A 20,096-nucleotide genomic window follows, 5' to 3' on the forward strand; every position below is an offset into this window, starting at 1 on the left:
GAGCGTGGCTCAGCGGTTGAGCAGCGACCTAGGATCCAGGCGCTTGGGGTTCGATTCCCGGTCAGGGCAGGGCACATGCCCCAGTTGTGGGCTCGATCAGTGGCTCTCTCATCATTGATGTTTCTATCTCTCTCTCTCCCTCTCCTTTCCTCTCTCGGAAATCAATAAAGATATATTAAAAAAAAAAAGTTAACCTATCCTGAGTTGTTCCCCCTTCCGCCAAGTTGGCGGTCATCCCGCCGCGTGGACGCCCAGCGCTTAGGGCGCTCCCCCGGCCGAGTCCCCGCAGCGGGCAGGTGGGGCACGGCCGCGCGGACCCCTGGAGGTGGAGGGTGGGGACGCCCGGCTCCGGGCCGCGCGCTGAAGGGCGTGAATTTGGGGGAGGGTCGCTTCACCGTTCACAGGATTCTGCGGTCAGGGACTTGGCGGAGTTTGGTGGGGATTTCTCCGCCCGCGACCTGGGAGACCTGCGGCCCCGCCCCTCTGGCGGCCGCTCAGCACCGGCGGGGCGGGGCGGGGCCGCGGGGCGGGGCGGTCCCGACAGGGGCGTGGCCTCGGGCGGGGCGCTCCCTCCAAATTCCCGCCCCAGCCCCACCGCGCGGCGGTATCGCGAGAGCTCACGGGCGGCGCGCGGCTCCGGCAGCTCCCTCCCCGGCGGCGCTGGCGGCGCAGTGCGCAGGCTCGGCGGGCGGGTTTCCCCGGGCTACAGCCGGCGCCGGCGCCGTCGCCCGCCAGTCCGCCGCCCTGCGCCATGGCGGGCTGCGCGGCGCGGGCTCCGCCGGGCTCCGAGGCGCGCCTCAGCCTCGCCACCTTCCTGCTGGGCGCCTCGGTGCTCGCGCTGCCGCTGCTCACGCGCGCCGGCCTGCAGGGCCGCACGGGGCTGGCGCTCTATGTAGCCGGGCTGAACGCGCTGCTGCTGCTGCTCTACCGGCCGCCGCGCTACCAGGTGCGGGCGCGAGTCGGGCGAGGGCCGGGCGGGCTGGGCGCGGCGCGCGGGCTGCGTCCCCGGGGTCCGGGCAGGGGTCGGCCGGTGAGGGGCTCCTTCCCCAGGTGTGCTCTGTAGCCACCAGTTCAGGTGGCGGGGGGGGGGAACCGCACCTCGCCAGGCTCGGGGGCGTGGGGCTCGGGCCCCTCCACCCGGCGGAGCGGGTGCAAAATTGCCGTTGGTGCGGTTCAGCAGCTGCGGCAGACGCGCGTGGGGTGAGGAGTGAGCGAGCTCACGAGTTCTTTTATGTAATTTAAGGTGTGGAGACCTACCTGCTGTCAAGTCTGGGGTGGAGGGGGCCGATTGCAGAGTCCCCGGGTGCCCAGGCCAGATTCGTTTGCGGGGACTTGGGAGAATCCTCCCAACAAATTAGGTTTACACAGTTTACCCACAGCCCTTAATAATAGCAGCAGTAATTAATAGTGGCAGCTAAAACTTCTGTAGCATTTACTCTTAAGTGCTTTACGTGGGTAATCCTCAAGGCAATTATAAAAGGTAGGTACGATTATTATACCCATTGCATAGGTGGGGAAACCGAGGTCCAGAGAGGTTAAGTAATTGGCTCAAGGCCACATAGGAAGGAAGTGGTGGGCACTGGATTTCAACACAGGCGAGGTGCTTGCCAATGGCCTGCATATCCCAGGAAGTAGGGTGTGTGTACTCCAGCAACAGCCGGGTGACCAAACTTCTTTTGGGTCTCTTTTAGATAGCCATTCGAGCTTGCTTTCTTGGCTTCGTGTTCGGCTGTGGGGTGCTGCTAAGTTTTAGCCAGTCTTCTTGGAATCACTTTGGCTGGTAAGAAGTACTTTGGAAACAGTAGGTTTGAGGCTAGGGTGGGCAGATCAGAGGGCCAGCAGTGGTATTTCATCATTCCTGTGTCCCATCTCTGGCTGGCTGAAAGCTGTGAAGGGTTCTGTGGAAATGAGGTATCTATCTTCCACCTAGATTTCTACATCTTGCACCTTGAGAACGTGCGCCCTGTTGCAGGCAGAAGCAGATTTTCCTGACACCCTCTCCACAGGTGCCCTCACCTGCAGCGGCAGTGACATTCTTGGTGATGGGAAGGGGCAAGGCTCTGGCTCATTTTCACAGGCCTCGTCCATCTCTAATTTCTATTAGGTCACATGCAGTGCATCCCCCATGGTCAGTATAAAATTTTTCCCTGACTATGATTTCAGTCCCATGAACCTTCTAGACCCTGACCTGGATATGAACCAGTGGCTTTAAGGTAAAAAGCTTTATCTCTTATTAGTGGCCTCAAAGTAAAAAGCTTTATCTCTTATTATCAATACTGAACTGTCTAATTCTTTGTTGCTGAAATCTCAGTTTTTAATTTTTTTGCATTTGACATACATTGCTACTTTATTTTGCTATTTCCCACTTTCGTGGTTTACTGCATGTAGTGTCATTTTAAAAAAAACGAAGGGCCCATAATGCCATCCTCACCTATGTTTGTTTGGTTTTTGCCTGTGACATTCAAAAATGTAGTCCCTTTTAACTCCCACTTTCTGCAAACCTGAGGGAGTAATGCGGGTGCCTGAGATCCACTCTCAGACAGGTGACAGTAGGACCTCATAGAATTCAGGGATGGTTTCACAGACCCGAACCTGCACTTTGATACTTATGGCTATTCCCTTACCCCAACATACCCTCCTCTGTTTATTTCTTCCTTAAAAAAGCTCAGATTTAACCTTTCTTTGTTTTTGTTTTAAATAGGTATATGTGCTCCTTGTCATTGTTCCACTATTCTGAATACCTAGTCACAGCAGTCAACAATCCCAAAAGTCTGTCCTTGGACTCCTTTCTCCTGAATCACAGTCTGGAGTACACCGTAGCTGCTCTTTCTTCTTGGATCGAGTTCACACTTGAAAATATCTTCTGGCCAGGTCAGTGTGCCCTACTCTCCCCTTTGGAGAGGAGGTGGGTGGCTTCCATGTGGGCTTGACGACAGTGATGTGGGTTTTCCTGTCAGGCCTAATCTCCTGGAATGATTTCCCCAGACCTCTATCCTCACTAAGCTCTTTATACAGAGGTCGGGATTGTAAATTCCGCTTCTGGATTTTGAATCGAGGACATGTTGACCTTTTGCTTTAAGCCTTGCATAGTGTAGTGCACCCCCTGATACAAAGGGCTTCCCTTCGATAGCTGTAATCCTAATTTTACAGTTGGAGGAGATTTAGATCTTTTCATTTTCTGTGACTTGAGAAATTTCATGTGAAGATTTTATTAGCAAAAGCCTCTGCACCAGGAACCTACTCTCAAGTGGAACTTTCCACAGCAAATTAAATCAAATGTATGTAGTTCCCAGAAGTCAGTAAGTGGCCAAGGCAGGAAACACTGGGTCCTTCTCTGTTTCTCTCAGCTGTCTTTTTCCCCACTGAAGGCTGGGAGCATATGGCAGGGGGATGTGGAATGAGAGCCCATCAGCCCTTTGCCATGATGCTCTAATTGGGTTGTTGACACTTTAAATGGATGAACAGCACAACTTAGGGGGATGTGTTTTGCTTATACTTAAATTTTAATGTGATGAGAAGTGCTGATTGCCCGCCAGCATGTTTTCCAGTTTCTACCTTTGGAAAAATAAATTAATCCTAAGCATCCGAAGGGAGAACTCAACAGTCCAATGTCTCCACTTCCCTTTTGTCACCATGTCTCCTGCAGAACTGAAGCAGATCACCTGGCTCAGTGCCACGGGCCTGCTGATGGTGGTCTTTGGAGAATGTCTGAGGAAAGCGGCAATGTTTACAGCTGGTTCCAACTTCAATCACGTGGTGCAGAATGAGAAATCAGAAACCCATACTCTGGTGACAAGTGGAGTGTATGCCTGGTTCCGGCATCCTTCTTACGTTGGGTGGTTTTACTGGAGTATCGGAACCCAGGTATAGTATCCGATGTGACACTGGTCTCCTTTAAGTTTTCTCTAAATATTTTTTACTTTGACATGTAATTCACATGCCATAAAATTCACCAGTTCAAATTGTACCATTCAGTGGGGTTTGGTGTATTCACAAGGTTGGTGGTCCTCTTTAAATAGGTAACGTTTCATGTTTCAAGTGGTAACTAAATAAAAGTGAGAAGAACTGATTTAGTCCTAAACATTATTTACCACGTACTTTAAATCTGGACATCCTTAGTTTTCAAGCTTTTGGTGATTCTAGGTGCTGTTACCCCATCAGCTGTACCCACCCCTTCTCTGCCTCTTTAACTTGTATCTGAAGCACCCCAGAAGGGTTAGGACAGAGATGGGCTGCCGCCCAAGTGGCAGCTGAGCTCATTTTCATTAGAAGCTGCTCTTAATGAGGCCAAGGTCTGGTATTAGGTTTAATGTGACCTATGGAGGTTTGTTCTATCTTAGGCTGCAGAGTGAGCTTTGTTTCTTGACAGTTGTCTCTTGAGTCTGTTCTCTTGGTCCTAGGACTTAGCCAGAGAACATGAATAGAGTTTAGGAAACTCACGTGTCTTTAGGCGAATCCAGTCCGGTCCTCAGGCATTCCAGTGCAGTGCGTGGTCGGTGGGGACTCTGATGACCCCCAGTGGTGTAGTAGGGACAGGTTACTGCATAGCATTTGTTTTAACACTTGCATTTCTGAAACTTAAAACTCCCGCATTAACAATCATATTTTTGGGGAACAATTCGATTATAGTTGAATCATGTAATTTGCCATAAATGCTAGCTAGAAACCTGAGGACTAAAGAGTTTTTTATACTTATTTGACCATAGATCTTTTTACACTGTTACCCAGCACACATATGTGTGTAAAAATGGAGCAAGTCTTTCCCAGGACAACACTTGCCCTTACAGTGTACAAAACACTGTTTTCTACCTTATTATTATTTGTAATGCTGTTTAAGATGCACAGATTGATTTCATAGCTCAATAACAGGTCATGGCCTGCAATTAGGAAACCCTACTCTAGCTCATGCCAAGAGGCCACACATGTCTGCAGGCTCTGGGGTCGCTGACCTGGCCAGTCCTGGCCTTAACATTGACCAGTTGGCCTCCCTGTCCTCATGAGTTACGTGGGGACAGCAGCAGCACCTCAGGTTTGCTGTAGGGTTGAATGGCTTATTGGTTGTAAAGGGCTGAGTGTGTGCCAGAAACACAGAAAACACTTGGTAGTGGACAGTGGTGAGAAGGAGTTGAGGGCATGTGCCTGGTTCTTTCGGCGGAAGTCACCCACTTGGGGAAGACATACGTCCATTGGGTCAGTCAGAGTGAACGGGTGGTTAGTGGGCTCCCCAACAGCACAGCAAGTTCCCCGAGAGCCAGGTGAGCTCTTGACCTGGAAGGACTCTTTGGTGATGGATCAGTGGGCAAGGTGTTCTCAAAATGGAAAAACCACATGTGTATGGAGGTAAGAGGCAGTCCATGTAGATACAGCAGGGTGGGGCAGGGGCTGGAAGAGGTGGGCTTAGGTGCTGTGCTCCCACCAGCCCAAGGGAGTGGGTTAGGCCTTGGAGTTTTCTGAGCTGGGGAGTGATTAGATGAAAGATGTGATTTCAGAAGCTCAGTTAGGTAGGCTCTGGCCCAGAGGAAGGCAGAGTCCTGGCAGCTGTGAGGTGAGAGGGATTGCGTTAGGCTGTGGTGGGCCAGGACAGGAAGGTGACAGGCTGCGAGTCATGTGGGAAGATTGGGTGCACCGAATAAATGGGAATTCACTCTTAGGGGCAGGAGAAGGAGGTGCTCTCACCCCGACCTAAGGGTGGAAATCCAAAAGGTTGCTCTTTCCTTTTAGTTTCTAGCTATCCTTCAGGTGGGAGGAACAACAGGAAGCGTGTGAAAAAAGACTAGTGGTGAATATTCAGTTCTCATGTGAAAATAATGGTGTGATGTCACTTAGTGGTGCCGTGGCTGCGGCACTTAAAGGCCCTAATCATGTTTCTTATTTCGAGAGTCTTGGGCCCTTGGCAGGAAGTCCTCTGTGGGCCTGACAGAAGCAGATGCCGCAGATGTACACAGTGTCGGTCCCTCTGGTGCTGATCAGCCTCGTGTTCCCTGGCAGGTGATGCTCTGCAACCCCATCTGTGGCGTTGGCTATGCTCTGACAGTCTGGCGGTTCTTCCGCGATCGAACAGAAGAAGAGGAAATCTCATTAATTCACTTTTTTGGAGAGGAGTACCTGGAATATAAGAAGCGGGTGCCCACGGGCCTGCCTTTTATAAAAGGGGTCAAGGTGGATCTATGACATGCCAGGGGCCTCGGGGCCTCCCACTCCATGCAGCCCAGGACAAAATGGCCTCTGCTCGGCCACTCTGCAGAATGGATTTTCTTAATATTTTATATTTGCCATTTACTCCTGGATATCACTCAAGACCAGAAGGTCAGAAGGCCTTAGGACCAAAGGACACCCCCCCACCCCAGATTCCCGGAGCAATCTGTTCTTGGGCTGAATCAAGATAGGACCAAGGAGCAAGTCACAGCAATATTCAGCAGTGCCCTCCGGAGTGCCCAGTGCCGAGCCCAGGCCACATGCCGTCCTTCGCGGCCACAGTGCATTTAGGCTGTAACCAAGACCCCCCTGAGAGAGGTGGACTCATCGCTCTGAATAAGGCTTCAGCAGGAAGGGTATGTGGGCGCCAGTGCTTTCTGGCATTAGAAGTACATTGAAGATCTTTACTTTAACCGAAATACACAAACAGCACAGCTTTAACCTCCTGATTTCTGTCCTTAGTGCATGAGCATCTATACAGTTTTAAAGACACTTCCTTATAAGGCACTTTGGCTCTTCATATATTTAATCGTATTTACATATCTATTTTTTATAAACAGCAGTATAGATTCAAAGGGGACTCAGTGTTTATAGGCCCAACTTTTATTTAGCAGAAAGGAAGCATCGACACCCAGATGATTTGCCTGAGTGACTTTGTGTTACCAGGGAGCCCACGGCCCCTATGGCTTCCCTGGGCTCCTGGCCTTCTCCCAAGTGGGGGCTGTTATCAGTGACAGGCATGTCAAAGATGTGTCATTTGTCCTTTATCCAAGAAATGCTTACTGAACACCTGCTCTGTGCAAGGCATTGTCAAACATTGAGAAATACTGCTCTCCATTTACTTGGGATTTTATTCATATTTTACCATAGCGTATAGTTTTGATTTAAATCTATTAACTATTGATTTCTATGTTCTGCTCTCAAAATTTCGTCATCCCTAATGCCATTTCAGACTGTCTTCCAAAGGGGTCTGAGAGCACGCACAACTACAAGATTCAAGTCGACCCATGAAAATCTTAAATAGAGCAAATAATCCCAACTGAGATTTAGTCATATTTTTGCTTTTAAAGTTCAGGGAGAGTGGTTGGTTTTATGAGTCAAACATATAAACTGTAAAGACCCTTGCTTAATTCTGGACTAGATAGGAACATGGTCTCTGTGTGAGATCCTTCCACGCAGTTCTGCGGTGGCACTGGGACACGTGAATGTGAAGGCAGCGAAGCCCGGGCCAGAGTGCATCCCTGCTGCCACGCCAGCCACGCCACGTGGCTTTCAAGGAGCCACCTACCTTTCCGTGCCTAGACCTCCCCATCTGTAGAATGGGGTCAATACCACCTACCTCACAGGGGTGTTGTGAAGACTTAGAACAACGTCAAACATTTTTAATACTTTAGATGAGAGATGACATTAATGGAATCTATACTGTGTCAGAGTTACTCAAAAATGGACATTCAGTTAACTACTGGAAATGTGTGTTCAAAGGAGCATTTTACCAACTCAAAATAGTATTAATTTCTAGATTTCATGGCCTAATTAATCTTTTTGTTATTATATACCAAAGAGGTGTGCGGGTTTGTTGGTTGCTGGTGTGACATTGCGGGTGTGAGAACCAGGGAGTCCCAACCGTAGGCCCTTGGGAGGATCATGCAGTCAGACTGGCCAAGGCCACTGCTGGAGCCCCAGGCTGCAGGTTCCTCCGGCAGGAACACTCCCAGGTGGAACATGCCCTGACTGAGGATTCAAGTTGGATTAGCTCTAAACTTGTCCCCCAGACTACGCTTTGCAAAGTCAACTCCACTTAGTAGGACTGCAGGATGGAGAGGGGTTGGTAGCCATCCCCAGCTCTTTGAGGGAAACTTCTTCCTGTATGGAGCAGGCTTAGTCCCAGCTTTAATGACACTTCTGGAGGGCCATGAATTTGTCTTTTTAATAGCTGGAGAGCAGCTAATGCGGGCCCCTGGCTTTGTGAACGGGAAGTGTGAGGTGCTGGGTTCGATCTGTTCTTCCACCTGCCGGAGTTCAGAAAGCCCACCTTCCTGCCCGGCAGGAGCTCAGAAGGTAGGCCTCTGTTTGGATGTTGCCCTCTACCACCTGGGGCTTGATGTTCTGCTTGGCTTTCAAGAGCAGGTCTGCGGGAGGGGGCAGCGAGAACATTCATACCCTCATTTGTAATCCCAGGGCAGAAGTTAGCAATTACTTAAGGATAAAGATGAACTATTTAGGGACAGGGGTTTGGCAAGTGATTGACTTTCATCTGGTACTGAGATCTTTGGATTATTTTTAGCCGTATAAATTTAGTAGTGATGGTGTGCAGGGCAAAGAATCAGGTTAATGAGATACAGGCTTTCTGGGTATCCCCCAAAGCTGCTTGGGCAAAGGCCACGTCTCCAGTTCCCTCAAATTAAGAAACTGTCAGGAGATTTCTTTTTCCATTGCAGGTTTTAAAGTGCAGATTTTTAAGGGGAACATAGGCACTGCACAGAACAAAGCTACTTAGAAGCCACATAAAAGGACACATACAAGGATTTGCAGGCTAGGCTGAGAATGGCAGTTTCACAGCCAAGGGAGGGGAGTGAGCCTGGCAGAAAGCAAAAGGCAGCATTTCCCATAGCCCCTCACTGGTGTGAACTGCTTCTGGAGCCTAAAAGTAGACTTTATCAGTCCCTCCCATCCATTTAGGGTGGTGACATGATATGGGAAATATTCCTAAACTAACATGTTGTGTTAATAGATTAGGCTCAGTAAGGTCTCAGCCATGGCTCATTTTGGTAGCAGTCCCTCCGTAACAGGTACAGTAACCCACCGTCCCTTCTCTGCACTTTCTTACTGCCTTAGGTAGCTGCCATCTCCCACCGTCTTTGCTTCTGTAGTGACTTGGCAAGGGTAGGCGACCTTGGCATTGCCGCGTGGTGGGAGGCTTGCTTTCTGTGCCCCGCTATGAAAGCTTGCCGCCTTGTCCTGGGCCCAGGAGACTGGCCATCAGAAGTGCTTGCTCTCGGGAAGCCATCCATAGCTAGGAGAGTAACTTAATGGAGTAATTATTCTACTCTTCTTTTTACATGCAGAAATGTTTATTTAAATATTTTAAATTGGATTTTCTTTCACAGATACTGATATTCTTTCCAAATCTGAAATAAAACTATACTTGATTTCACTATGAGCAATAGTGTGATTGTGTGGGATGCAGAGGCTCTCAGATCACATCGCTTCTGGCTAAGAAATGTCCAGAACCTATGGCATAAGCCAGATGTATTTTGCCTCCTGGATTCAGTCCTGAATTCCTACCTCTAAGCAGTTTGTAATGCCAGTTGCTCCTGCCCTGCAGGCTCCCACGGAAGTTTGTGCTGCTCTGGCATGGGGACATCCGTGCACTGAAATGGCAGGACCAGGGATGTTACTTGTTTAAATGTGACCTTAACATATTGACATGCAAGCCCACCTGGCTCAGAGAAGCCATACACTGTTTGAACCACTGAATCAAGATGGATATTTGCTTATCATGTGACTCTGGGCATCGTTTTGCCTCCAAAACTTTAAGTTTTAGGTCATGTAGGTTAATTTTCCTTTTTAAAAAGCATTAAGTTCTACTGTAGAAAGGCAGCTGTGTAGGAGTGGGAGCTACTAGAGAAAAGTTGCTGCCGAATCTGCTTTAATAACAGAAGGCGAGCACAGGAGCACGGCAGCAACCTGGAAAGGGAGTGGAGAAGCTGTGATAGAGACGTCTCCTGCCACACACGCCCTCTTGGAGCTCAGCCCTTGCCGGGAAGGGAGAAAAGCTGGGGCACAGGTTCTTCCCTTTTGCTGAGTAGTGCTCAGATTACTTGGTAGAACCTTCCAGTGGCACCCGGTTAACAGTGGGGTTGTGATTCAGGAGAAACTGGATTCCTTTAAGGGTGGAGTCTTGTTTCCTAAATTCAGAGCAGCACATCCTCAAGGGCACGCAGGTAACCCTGGCACGGGGCCACACATGAGCACTGGGGAGAGGCTGAACCAGTGAGGGGCTTGAGGCTGGGTGTTCCCTCGTTTAATGCCCATGTAGACTGGGACTTGTCCCGTTACCATGATGAGAAGCATGTGAACACAGGGAGAGCTGAGCCCTCCAAAGCCAAAGAGTGAAATGACCTGTTAGAGAGTTTCAGGGTTTTACTGCTGATACGTGATCCCCCTTTCCCCTTAAAAAATTCACGATGGGAACATTTTCTTAGTGTCCCAGGCTTGCTGTGCATATTGTAACAGGCCCAAGCCCCTGGGACCAGCCCCTCTGCTAAGTGGGGCGCTCCCTCCATGGGGGGACATCACCCCCATTTTTCTGTTTGGATCTATGAGGATCTTTGTTTTTCAGTGGAGGCTCTTCTGTGAGGCTGTTGAGGGCCCGGCTGTTTCCTCTTGGCTCTGAGGTCTTCTCCCTTTTGTCCGTGACACTTACTGGATCACTCCTGAAGAAACACTTGAAAGTGAGCTCTAGTCTGTGACGCTACCCAGTTTCACTGTGCCCAGCACTAAAATCCACTCAGGCCCAGGCTTTTGAAACAGGAGGCCTTTCTGGAAGGCATCAGGAGAACCAGAACCGGATGGTCTTCTAAAGGATTGTTAGTTCATTTCTGATGATTGTTAGTTGCCCAAACATCACAAGTTTAGGCTCTCAAAGCAGAAGCTATGAGTTGACACTTCTCTGAAGCATCTGAGCTAAACATGGTACCTGGGAGGGGAGGGTGGGGGGGCGGTGTTTATGCCTTGTCACCACCGCAGCAGCAGACCTGCCCGTGGACTCTGGGCTCTAGCAGCTCTGACTACGGCTCCGCTCTCTGCCCCCTGACTAGCACATTTCACTGAGAGCGAAATACTGAAAGCCCAGCTGTGACAGTGACGTGTCTGTTACTGCACATTCTGTTCTCCCTCTGGCAGTGTTTTGGCAAACACTGTTTCTCTGATGAATAGCAGTGCTCTCACAGAATAATCCTCAGTCACTCTTTCTCACTGGAGTGAATTTAAGCTGTGTGGCGTAAGTGCCCAGGAGCCAGTCTGAGCGCTGGCAGCAATCAGTGGTGTCAGGGTGCGGGCAGCCACCATGCACCAATGGTTAGAAAATGTGGGTCATGTCTATCAAAGTCACGTCTGTCATCTATGAGTCACTGTTTGCAGTCACTGTCCAGATTTCAAACCCTCTGACCCATAGTTTACAAATTGAGGCCTCACTAAGGCCATAGAGGTGACTGAAGGGGAAAGAAAACGGGCCTGTCCGTCGTCCGCACTGTCTCTGAGATGAACCATTTGCCGGCTCAGGGTAGAAAGACTTGTTTACCTGGCCTGGGTCTCATCGCTCGTGCTGTCATCACACATGTTTTGTAGCTGCTCTGACTCTTCGTCCACGGGCGCCTGGAACCTGTGCAGAGGAAGCAGATCCTGGGAAGCAGCCTACTGCGTGTCCTGGAGCTCACTCTGCACAAAAACTGAACTTCAGCACGAGAGCCTGCCTATGTACTGTGCTGGGACCCTGGTGCAAGTTCTTGTCTAGACTTGACTTCACCATGCAGAGGAACTTCTGCCCTCTCCTCCATGTCCTGCTGCCCGGATCAGCTGAGGACCCTCGTTATAATCCCAAGAAGGGTTTTTCTGCTTTGATCTACTCCTGAGGGCTAGAGGTGGGCAATTGTGTGCCTAGAGGCAGAAGCTCACAATGACCATGCATTCTGTGTTTTTGCACATGTCGAGCACCTGGTCTGCCCAGATGCTCCGAATAAACCCTCATGACAGGCCACTGACTTCTGAAAGGGGCTCTTCCCAGTGTGTGGCACCTCTCCCACACACATTCTAAAGTGCCTTGGCTCTCCTGGGCACACCCCCTGGTCTCACCTGGGCTCCAGTCGCTCCTTCACCTTGGCAATTGAGCGGATGTAGGGTGTGATCTGCTTGGTGACGGTGGTCAGATAGGCATTCTCCTGCTTCAGCTGCAGAAGGTCATAGAGCTGGGCTGTGGGGGCCAAGGCCAGAGTGTTGGGTCGTATTGGCTTTAGATTCTTACTCTCCAGCCTCACACCATCAAAATATCCCAACTATTTCCATAGTTACCTCTTTAATTAAAGAGTGAGGTAAGACTTGTGAGGGCTTCCTACTCACTGAATTCTGACCTCAGATGCAGCTGCACAGTTAGCAGCTGTGAGGCAAAGTCAAGGGCGATGGGGAAGAGCATGGGGATTTTTGTATCTGGTTAGTGGGTAACTGCCTTCTTGCCCCTACTGGCACATGGGTTAGCTCCAGGACAGGGGTGCATCCAGCAGTAGCTGCCTGGGACCTTCATAAATCTCTTGCTCGTTGGCCACCCGCTGGTAGGATTCCTCCCACATCTGAAAGAGAAAGTAAGTTGGACATTGCATGTGGTGTGAGTTGGAATTTCCATTGCTGGCATTTCTGTCCTCTAGTGACTCAGAGCCACAGGCACCCCCAGGCAGTTCATGTGGTTCCAGGCAGCAAAGACCCCAGTTCCAGAGCCTGCCATACCAGGCCTCCTGGGCCACCAGCTAATGTCCTCCTCCTGCCCCTTCCTGTCTTGGGGTAGCCCATGTGTATGCTGCAGGGATTTAGGTCCTTGGAAGGGGCTACCTCCTGGAAGACGGCTCTCATCCCCTCCACGGAAGCATACTCTGCAGCGATCTGCGTGTCCACCTGCAGGGACTTGTGAAGAATGTCCCCCATGATCTCAGCCTTGATGAGCGAGTGGTGCTTGGTAAGGTCCCGGTGCAACTCCTGGACCTGGTCCTTCAGACTCTGCATCTCTGCCTGCAGGTACTGTGGGAGAGACCTCGTGAGTGCCTGGGTTCCTTCAGGCTGTGTCTGCTGGACCTCAAGGGAGGGCTGGCTCCCAGGGTGGCCAGGACTAGATTTGGCCACTGGGCCTTTGGTGAGGAAGGGGTGGGGCCTTTCCCAGCCCACATGTCCTCTCACCCGGTAGGAGTCCTCATAGTGGCGGCAGTGCTCCATGAAGGGTGTGTCCTCGCCCTCTGCCAACAGCACCTTGGTGCTGATGGACCGGTGCTGCGTGGGCTTTTGGACTGGTGACCCCATCTTCCCTACCGGGGAAGGGCAGCTGGGCACCACCAGCACCTTGGGGCCTGAGACCCCTGCTAACCTGGGGAGAGAACCAGTGTGGATGCAGATGGCATATGGGGATGGGAGGGCATTCCCCTACCCCAGCCTCAGTGCCTCTCAGTCCTTTCACCCCAGACTGCACCCCAGAACCACCATGGGAGCTCCAGAAAAGCCTGATGCAAGGCCGCACCCAAGACCAGTGACATCAGTACTTTTTTTTTAAGCCCCCAGGGTGAAATCAATATGCAGAAGAGTCTATAAGGAGGATGTCATGGATGGCCAAGTAAATGCTGTGAGACTTCACACACACTGGGCCCTGGGGCCCTTGGCACATGCACTTCTCCTAACTCCTTCCAGGTCTCAGGCTCAGGGGTAGTCAGGTCCCACCCCAAGCTGCCCCTTCCATTCTAGGCATCCCAGCCTGGGGAGCCAGGCTGCAGCAGCAGTTGGGAAGAGTCCCTGTCCTCATGGTCCTCCCCTGACCAGGCTCCGCTTTGGATCTGGGCGCCCCTGACAGTTGCTTTCCAGATGGCATACTGGCTCTCCTGCCTGGTGTCGTAGGCACACTGGCTCAGCGAGCTGGGAAGGGCAGCACTCAGCCTGTCCTGGCCTCTGGGATGTCCCACCCTGATGGGAACCTTGTGGCTCACGTGTTGGTGCCACCCCCAGCACCCGCAGCCCTGCGCGGCCCAGGCGGCATCAGCAGTGGCTCCAGGCAGCGTGCAAACTCCGCACGGTGGTCACTGACGATCTGGGCAAGGAGACAGGTCATGAGCCCCAAGACCCACCAACCTGTCCCAGCTCCCCCAGCACCCGCGCACCTTGCTGCTCTGCACAGGCCGGAGGCGATGCGGCCGCGTGGCAATGCCCTGCAGCCTCTCCATCAGCTCCTGCGAGGTAGGGGATGAGGGGAGGTGCTCAGGCTGTGTGTGTGTGTGTGTAGGGGTGGTGGGGGTGCTGAGGGGGTGGCCCCAAGGACAAGCCTGTCTTTGGCACTTTACCTGGTGTCCATTGGAGGCTCTAATCTTTCCCTGGGACTGGCTGGGAACCCCCACACCACCCTGCCCCAAAAACACAGGAAAGGTTGGGGTGGCTGGACTCCAGTAGACAATGCACTTTGGGAGAGTAGAGGCTTATACTCCAGGCTTTGCTGTCCTTTTAAAAGGGGCTCAGCTGTCCTGTCCCCTAACCGGTTTGTAGATGATAGTGTGGAGGAGGGGAAGGTAAGCCCAAAGGCCCCTGGTCCAGCTCCAGGTGACAGGCTGCCAAACCCTGAGGTAGCAGCATGGAGTGTGCAGGGTGGGCTCCTTGTGGGGACGGGGGGACCCCGCAGGAGCTGGGGGACTCACATAGCCCAGGTCCAGGAACTCAGCCTTGTTGGCCAGGCTGAGGAAAGAGGAGCAGATGACCAGGTGAACCTGCAGGAGGGACACTGCTCAGTGCCTGGCCCAGGAGGGGCCCTCTGTGCAGGGGTGCGGGCTCCCCTTACCTGCAGGGTGGGCAGCAGAGTGGCCAGGTGGGAGAGCTGCTCCTTGAAGGCCTTGTCCTTCTCTTCATACTGGCTGGGGAGGGGCGGGCACCTCATCTTCAAGGAGGAGGGTTTCCCACCCCCTTAGGGGCCTCAGGGCCCAGTGATTCCATCACCCCCACCAGCTTTGTGCATCCTTCCCTGCCCCCTTCCCTGTGCCCGGAACCACCCTGCCCTCTTCACTGTGTGGACACCTGGATGTTTTGCTCCCCAGGGTGAGCCCAGGCTAAGAGCTGGGTGCATGGAGGCCAAGGGGCAGGGGTGGAGACCCCACGAACACTCACCTCTGCACAGCCTGCAGCAGCAATGCTTTCCTCTCTGCAAGTTTGTCCTGGGAGAGACAGGCTACTGCTGACTGGGCATGCCCCGCCCTGCCACCTCCAGCACTCTCCCACTCCCCTGGGCCCCAGCCACACACTGGTTAGGCTGGCACGCTCTCTCCAACCCGCCAGCCCCACTACCTGAGCCAGAGCCCCCCCCCCAGCATCCCACTGTCTGAGAGGCCCAGTGCCCTCACCTTAAATGTCACCTCCTGGGGGAAGTCTTCCCTGACCACCCCCCACCGCCAGCACTAGCTAGGGCAGGCCCTGGCTTCCCTTCTGGAACTGTCCTGGCAACTGTGATTAACTTCTGGAAAGCAGTTCAGTGCCTGCTTCCCCGCTACACTGGAAACTCCACAACGGCTCTGGGGGGCTTGCCCTAGTCGTGACTGATGAAGATGCTCAGCCTGTGGCTGTCCGGTCCCTGCTACTCCTCACCTGCATGCTGCCAGGTCCCCCCTGCTCCTTACCTGCACGCTGCCAGGACCCCCTGCTCCTTACCTGCACGCTGCCAGGTCCCCCCTGCTCCTTACCTGCACGCTGCCAGGTCCCCCCTGCTCCTTACCTGCACGCTGCCAGGTCCCCCCTGCTCCTTACCTGCACGCTGCCAGGTCCCCCCTGCTCCTTACCTGCACGCTGCCAGGTCCCCCCTGCTCCTTACCTGCACGCTGCCAGGACCCCCTGCTCCTTACCTGCACGCTGCCAGGACCCCCTGCTCCTTACCTGCATGCTGCCAGGTCCCCCCTGCTCCTTACCTGCATGCTGCCAGGTCCCCCCTGCTCCTTACCTGCATGCTGCCAGGTCCCCCCTGCTCCTTACCTGCATGCTGCCAGGTCCCCCCTGCTCCTTACCTGCATGCTGCCAGGTCCCCCCTGCTCCTTACCTGCATGCTGCCAGGTCCCCCCTGCTCCTTACCTGCATGCTGCCAGGTCCCCCCTGCTCCTTACCTGCATGCTGCCAGGTCCCCCCTGCTCCTTACCTGCATGCTGCCAGGTCCCCCCTGCTCCTTACCTGCATGCTGCCAGGTCCCCCCTGCTCCTTACCTGCATGCTGCCAGGTCCCCCCTGCTCCTTACCTGCATGCTGCCAGGTCCCCCCTGCTCCTTACCTGCATGCTGCCAGGTCCCCCTGCTCCTTACCTGCATGCTGCCAAACAGGGAGTGAATGGCGGCTTCCTCCTCGGCTGCGCTGCGCCGCACCTCTTCCACCATGGCCTGCAGCAGCGCGATGGCCTCCCGCGTGGCCGCCTGCAGGGCCTTCACGGCCTAGGGACCGGGCAGCTTCGTCGGGCTCGCGGGCGCGCGTCCCCCACCCTGTCCCGCCGGCGCAGGGCCCCGCGCTCACCAGCACCGCCTGCTCCAGGCGCTCGCAGCCCTGCACGTAGGCCGACTCGAGGTCCACGCAGTGGGCTCGGCTCTCCCTGCGGGGACCGCTGGTGAGCCGGGGCCAGAGCGCGCTCCCCGTCCCCTCGCCTCCCGCCCCCTCTACCCACCCCTGCATGTCCCGGAAGCAGCGGATGCACAGCAGCGACTTCTTGTCGGTGGAGAACATGATGTAGGGCTCGGCGTGCAGCGCTGCGCGGGGGGCTCTGGTGAGGGGCTGCGGCGAGGGCGGGGGCAGTGCCCGCCCCTGTCCCCTCCCCGTCCGCTCGCGAGTCCCCACCGGGCGCGTCGCACTCACTGCACTTCTGGAGCACGTCGCGGCTGCGCTGGCCCAGGGCCACGATGTCGTGGCGCGCGAACATGCGTGCCCGGTGCGTCTCGTCGCGGCAGCGCGCGCAGAGCGGCTGCCCGCACGTGTTGCAGAAGTAGGTGGTCTCAGCATCCTGCGGGCCCAGCTCAGGGTCAGCCCCCACCGGCGGGAGCCTGAGCCAGACCACCGCCGCCGCAAGACATCAGCCCCTGGGTGTCCCTGAGCCGCTCCCAGCCTGGGGCAGGCCGGCAGCTCAGTGCAGCCCTATCGCGCAATCCCGACGCTCTAATGTGCCCACTTTACAGATGAGAACCCCCATGGAGTTGGGGGAGGGCAGAAACTGCATTTGCAAAACATCTTACCTACAGCAAAAAGTGTGTGTGTGTGTATGTGTGTGTGTGTGTGTGTGTAGACCTCTCAAGTCTCCCTTGTCACCCTCAATAGTAGCCAAATGGCGGTCCCCACCCTGGCCAAGTGGAGGCCAAATCTGGCTGGGAGGGGAAAGGGAGTGAGGACTTGTCGGTTCCCTTCCCCAGGCCAGACCCAGGGCTGAGAGTCCAGCGCATGGACTGCAGCCACGGCACTGACCGAAACAATGGCGGTAAAAGCACAAGTTCTTACTTGGGCATTCCAGGCCGTTTCCTCTGCTTACCTCCAGCTGGCCACCTCTGTGTTGCTGTGCCATACATGTCCTAGCGCTTGCCCTGCACCCCCAGCTCCTGCAGGGCCATCCTGGGAACTGGGAATACCTGTCCAGCCTCCAGAGGCCAGAGTCCCACATGCCCTTCACAGCCTGGCCTGAAGCCTGCCCCCAGCTCCTTATTGTTGTTTTCTGTGTGTGTGTTTTTCTTAGACTCAGGGGCAGGGTCATCCCTCCCCAAAAGCACACTGTCCTCACTTCCCTTGGGCTGTAGGGAAGCTACCCAGGTAGCAGTGAGCCTCAGGGGCTGGCCCAGCCCTGTGCACTGGACCTCCCTTCCTGTGCCAGTTCTCAACTCCACTCTCCCCAAATTGAATGGCCTTAACCTCCGCCACCATCTGGCTTTTGGCTTAAGTCATTCCTTGTGGACCTTAGTCTCCCCACCTGTAAAGTGGGGCCCACATTTGGGATTCAGGGTGACTTAAAGTGGTGTTGGAGGATCCCCTGATGGATAATCCTCTGAGGACATGTTGGGCGCACTCTGCCAGCATCGGGACCCTGCGACCTGGCACCCTCGCCTCCCCCAGGCGCCCCTGCCTGCTTGCTGCACTCCAAGTCGCAGTTGGCACAGCACACCACCTCCAGGCCATCCCCGGAGCTGTCCACGAGGAACTGCAGCAGCCGGTCCACTGGAGGGAGCCCGCTGGGGCCTTTCACCACTGTCTGGTGTCTGTGGAGAAGCTGCAGCCAAGATCAAGATGCCCCTTCCCCATGGCTCCCTACCCCTTCTCACCCCCACCTTCCAGCCTGGAACTAAAAATAGGGTGGGAGGTGGGGTGCCGGCAGGCTGGCACCTGCTATAAATATCTCAGCCACTGCTCACTCTGACGGGGTCCTGGGAGAATCCTGGGAGGTCAGGGGGCTGTGGAACTGGGAGGACAAGGCAGAAGCCTGCCCTCAAGCCCCTCTCACGGCGTTGGGGAAATTTATGGCCATGCCCCGGTAACTTGAACCAGCATCACCTGCTTACGCTGAGCTAAGAGTTCAGGGACCCCCAGTGAGTTACTGGGAGTGTCCTGATGCTGTGCTGAGATGGAGTGCTCTAGTAACCCTAAGTAGGGACAGGACTTGCGCTCTAGCCCCGCCGTTGCCCTCTGACTTTCTAGGGGACCCCTGGGCCAGTAACCCCAAACCTCAGTTAATCTGACCTACAAAATGGGCGGGAACCGGTGCATTCTCCCGCGGAGAGGTGGGGGCTGGGTGCGGCCTTTCCCGCCCTCTCTGCCGGGAGTCAGAGCCCTGCCCTCCCCGCACCTAGGTGCCCGCCCAGGCGCGGCGAGTGTCCCCTCCCGGGCAGGGGCTCCGAGGCACTCACTGGCACAGCGGGCAGGCGAGGCGGCCGTCGGCGGCGCGGCCGCGCAGGCAGCCGGCGCAGAAGTGGTGGAAACAGTCCAGCAGGCACGGGCGCTCGTACTGCGCGTGGCACAGCGGGCACACGAGCGGGTGTCCGCTCGCAGCGTCCAGGACGCCTGGACCCTCCAGGGGCGCGAAGATAGCTCCCGACATTTGCGGGGACAGCGCAGGGCGGCGGCGGGGCGTCCACGGCCACGGGGCGGGGAGCAGCAAGGGCCCGGGGCTTGCGCTTGGCGCGCACGGAGAGCGGCAGCGAGCGTGCGGGAGGGTCGGTCCGGTGCCCGCGCGCCCAGCTCTCCCACACCCCAGCGGTGGCCCTGGAAGGTCAGGCCGCTGGAGCCAGCAATTCTTTTATCCAACGGCCAGCCTCCCCTTGCCTCCACCTCTCCCACCCCAGGAATTCCCCTCCCGCTGTCCTCTGAGTGACCTGCAGGCGACACCCCTTCCGCGCTGGGCCGCACCACTGCTCGGGCGCTGTGCCCCCGTCCACGTGCCCCACGCAGGCGGCTGCCTCGCGGCGAGAACCGGGACGGCCGGTGCCACGGCCACGGCCACGGCCACTCCACCCCCGGTCCGGGAGGAGAGGCGGAGATTCCGCGGCTGCAAAGGACTGCGCCGCGAGAGGGTCCCGGGCTCGGAGAGGACCCCTCCTGGGAAGACAGGCCCCCGAGTACGCGGCCCCAGGAGCGCGGGGCCTTGCAGCCCTGGGACTTGTGCGGGAACAGGAGTGGGTCCCCGCCGCCGCATTTCCAACGCTGCCAATCGGGGGCGATAGAGAGCAGCGGACGCCCCTCCCCAGACACCCCGTACAGGCGACCGGGCGTGAGAGGGCTTGGAATCCCCGGCCTCCCTTTGGCTGGTTGGCGGCTCTTGGCTGAGTTTTGACCTCTCAGCGCTTCAGAGCTTGGGTAGAACGGGGCGGGCCTCCCAGTGATGGTTCGAGACTTTTCTCAAGTGAAATTCGAATACTGGGCTTCCAAATAAGTAGGCTCCACCCCCATCATCAGGTGAGTGGGTTTGGGAGGGAGGGTAGAAGGGGAGGCTCTGAGCCTTTCCTGCAGGGTCCCCTCTGCCATTCTAGGCCTGGTGAGCACTTGTTTCTCCCAGTATAATTTTCTCCAGAATGCCCTTCATCCCTAGGTCATTATCTGCTTTCTTTGCACACTGAGCTCTGGGAAAACAGCCCCTGTCCTTGCCCTTCTTGAAATTGAAAGTCGAGCCGA

General features: G+C 55.1%; 2 protein-coding genes across 3 annotated transcripts; one reads left to right on the plus strand and one right to left on the minus strand.

The window, feature by feature from the left end:
- The first annotated feature begins 728 nt into the window (after positions 1-728).
- Positions 729-9,349, plus strand: ICMT (isoprenylcysteine carboxyl methyltransferase). Its single transcript, XM_087820156.1, has 5 exons — positions 729-946; positions 1,692-1,780; positions 2,702-2,871; positions 3,647-3,864; positions 5,989-9,349. The coding sequence occupies exons 1-5, from the start codon at positions 752-754 to the stop codon at positions 6,169-6,171; spliced, it is 855 nt and encodes a 284-aa protein (XP_087676282.1). The 5' UTR covers positions 729-751; the 3' UTR covers positions 6,172-9,349.
- Positions 9,350-10,459: 1,110 nt separating this feature from the next.
- On the minus strand, positions 10,460-19,026 carry RNF207 (ring finger protein 207). Of its 2 annotated transcripts, none has more exons than XM_087820795.1 (17): positions 18,836-19,026; positions 18,058-18,190; positions 16,809-16,953; positions 16,621-16,702; positions 16,473-16,548; positions 16,268-16,393; positions 15,094-15,140; positions 14,771-14,843; positions 14,631-14,699; positions 14,103-14,171; positions 13,932-14,032; positions 13,138-13,321; positions 12,796-12,981; positions 12,488-12,539; positions 12,049-12,166; positions 11,498-11,578; positions 10,460-10,631 (listed from the first exon to the last, which is right to left on the minus strand). In XM_087820795.1, exons 1-17 carry the CDS (start codon positions 19,024-19,026, stop codon positions 10,460-10,462), a joined length of 1,905 nt encoding a protein of 634 aa, XP_087676921.1. The 2 variants fall into 2 exon arrangements, with proteins under 2 accessions (XP_087676921.1, XP_087676920.1); XM_087820794.1 differs by having other exon boundaries at positions 12,049-12,168; positions 12,469-12,539.
- Positions 19,027-20,096: the final 1,070 nt, after the last annotated feature.

This window comes from Miniopterus natalensis, chromosome 9 (genome assembly GCF_054644295.1).
Source record: "Miniopterus natalensis isolate mMinNat1 chromosome 9, mMinNat1.hap1, whole genome shotgun sequence".
NCBI lineage: Eukaryota > Metazoa > Chordata > Mammalia > Chiroptera > Miniopteridae > Miniopterus > Miniopterus natalensis.

Excerpts from the sequence above, each read along its gene's own strand:
- ICMT (XM_087820156.1), top strand. The coding sequence starts at position 752 with ATGGCGGGCTGCGCGGCGCGGGCTCCGCCGGGCTCCGAGGCGCGCCTC. Across the intron at positions 1,781-2,701 it reads TCTTGGAATCACTTTGGCTG|GTATATGTGCTCCTTGTCAT; the intron begins GTAAGAAGTACT and ends TGTTTTAAATAG. Across the intron at positions 3,865-5,988 it reads ACTGGAGTATCGGAACCCAG|GTGATGCTCTGCAACCCCAT; the intron begins GTATAGTATCCG and ends GTTCCCTGGCAG.
- RNF207 (XM_087820794.1), bottom strand. The coding sequence starts at position 19,026 with ATGTCGGGAGCTATCTTCGCGCCCCTGGAGGGTCCAGGCGTCCTGGAC. Across the intron at positions 16,954-18,057 it reads ACTTGGAGTGCAGCAAGCAG|GATGCTGAGACCACCTACTT; the intron begins GCAGGGGCGCCT and ends CTGGGCCCGCAG. Across the intron at positions 16,549-16,620 it reads TGCTTCCGGGACATGCAGGG|GGAGAGCCGAGCCCACTGCG; the intron begins GTGGGTAGAGGG and ends CGGTCCCCGCAG.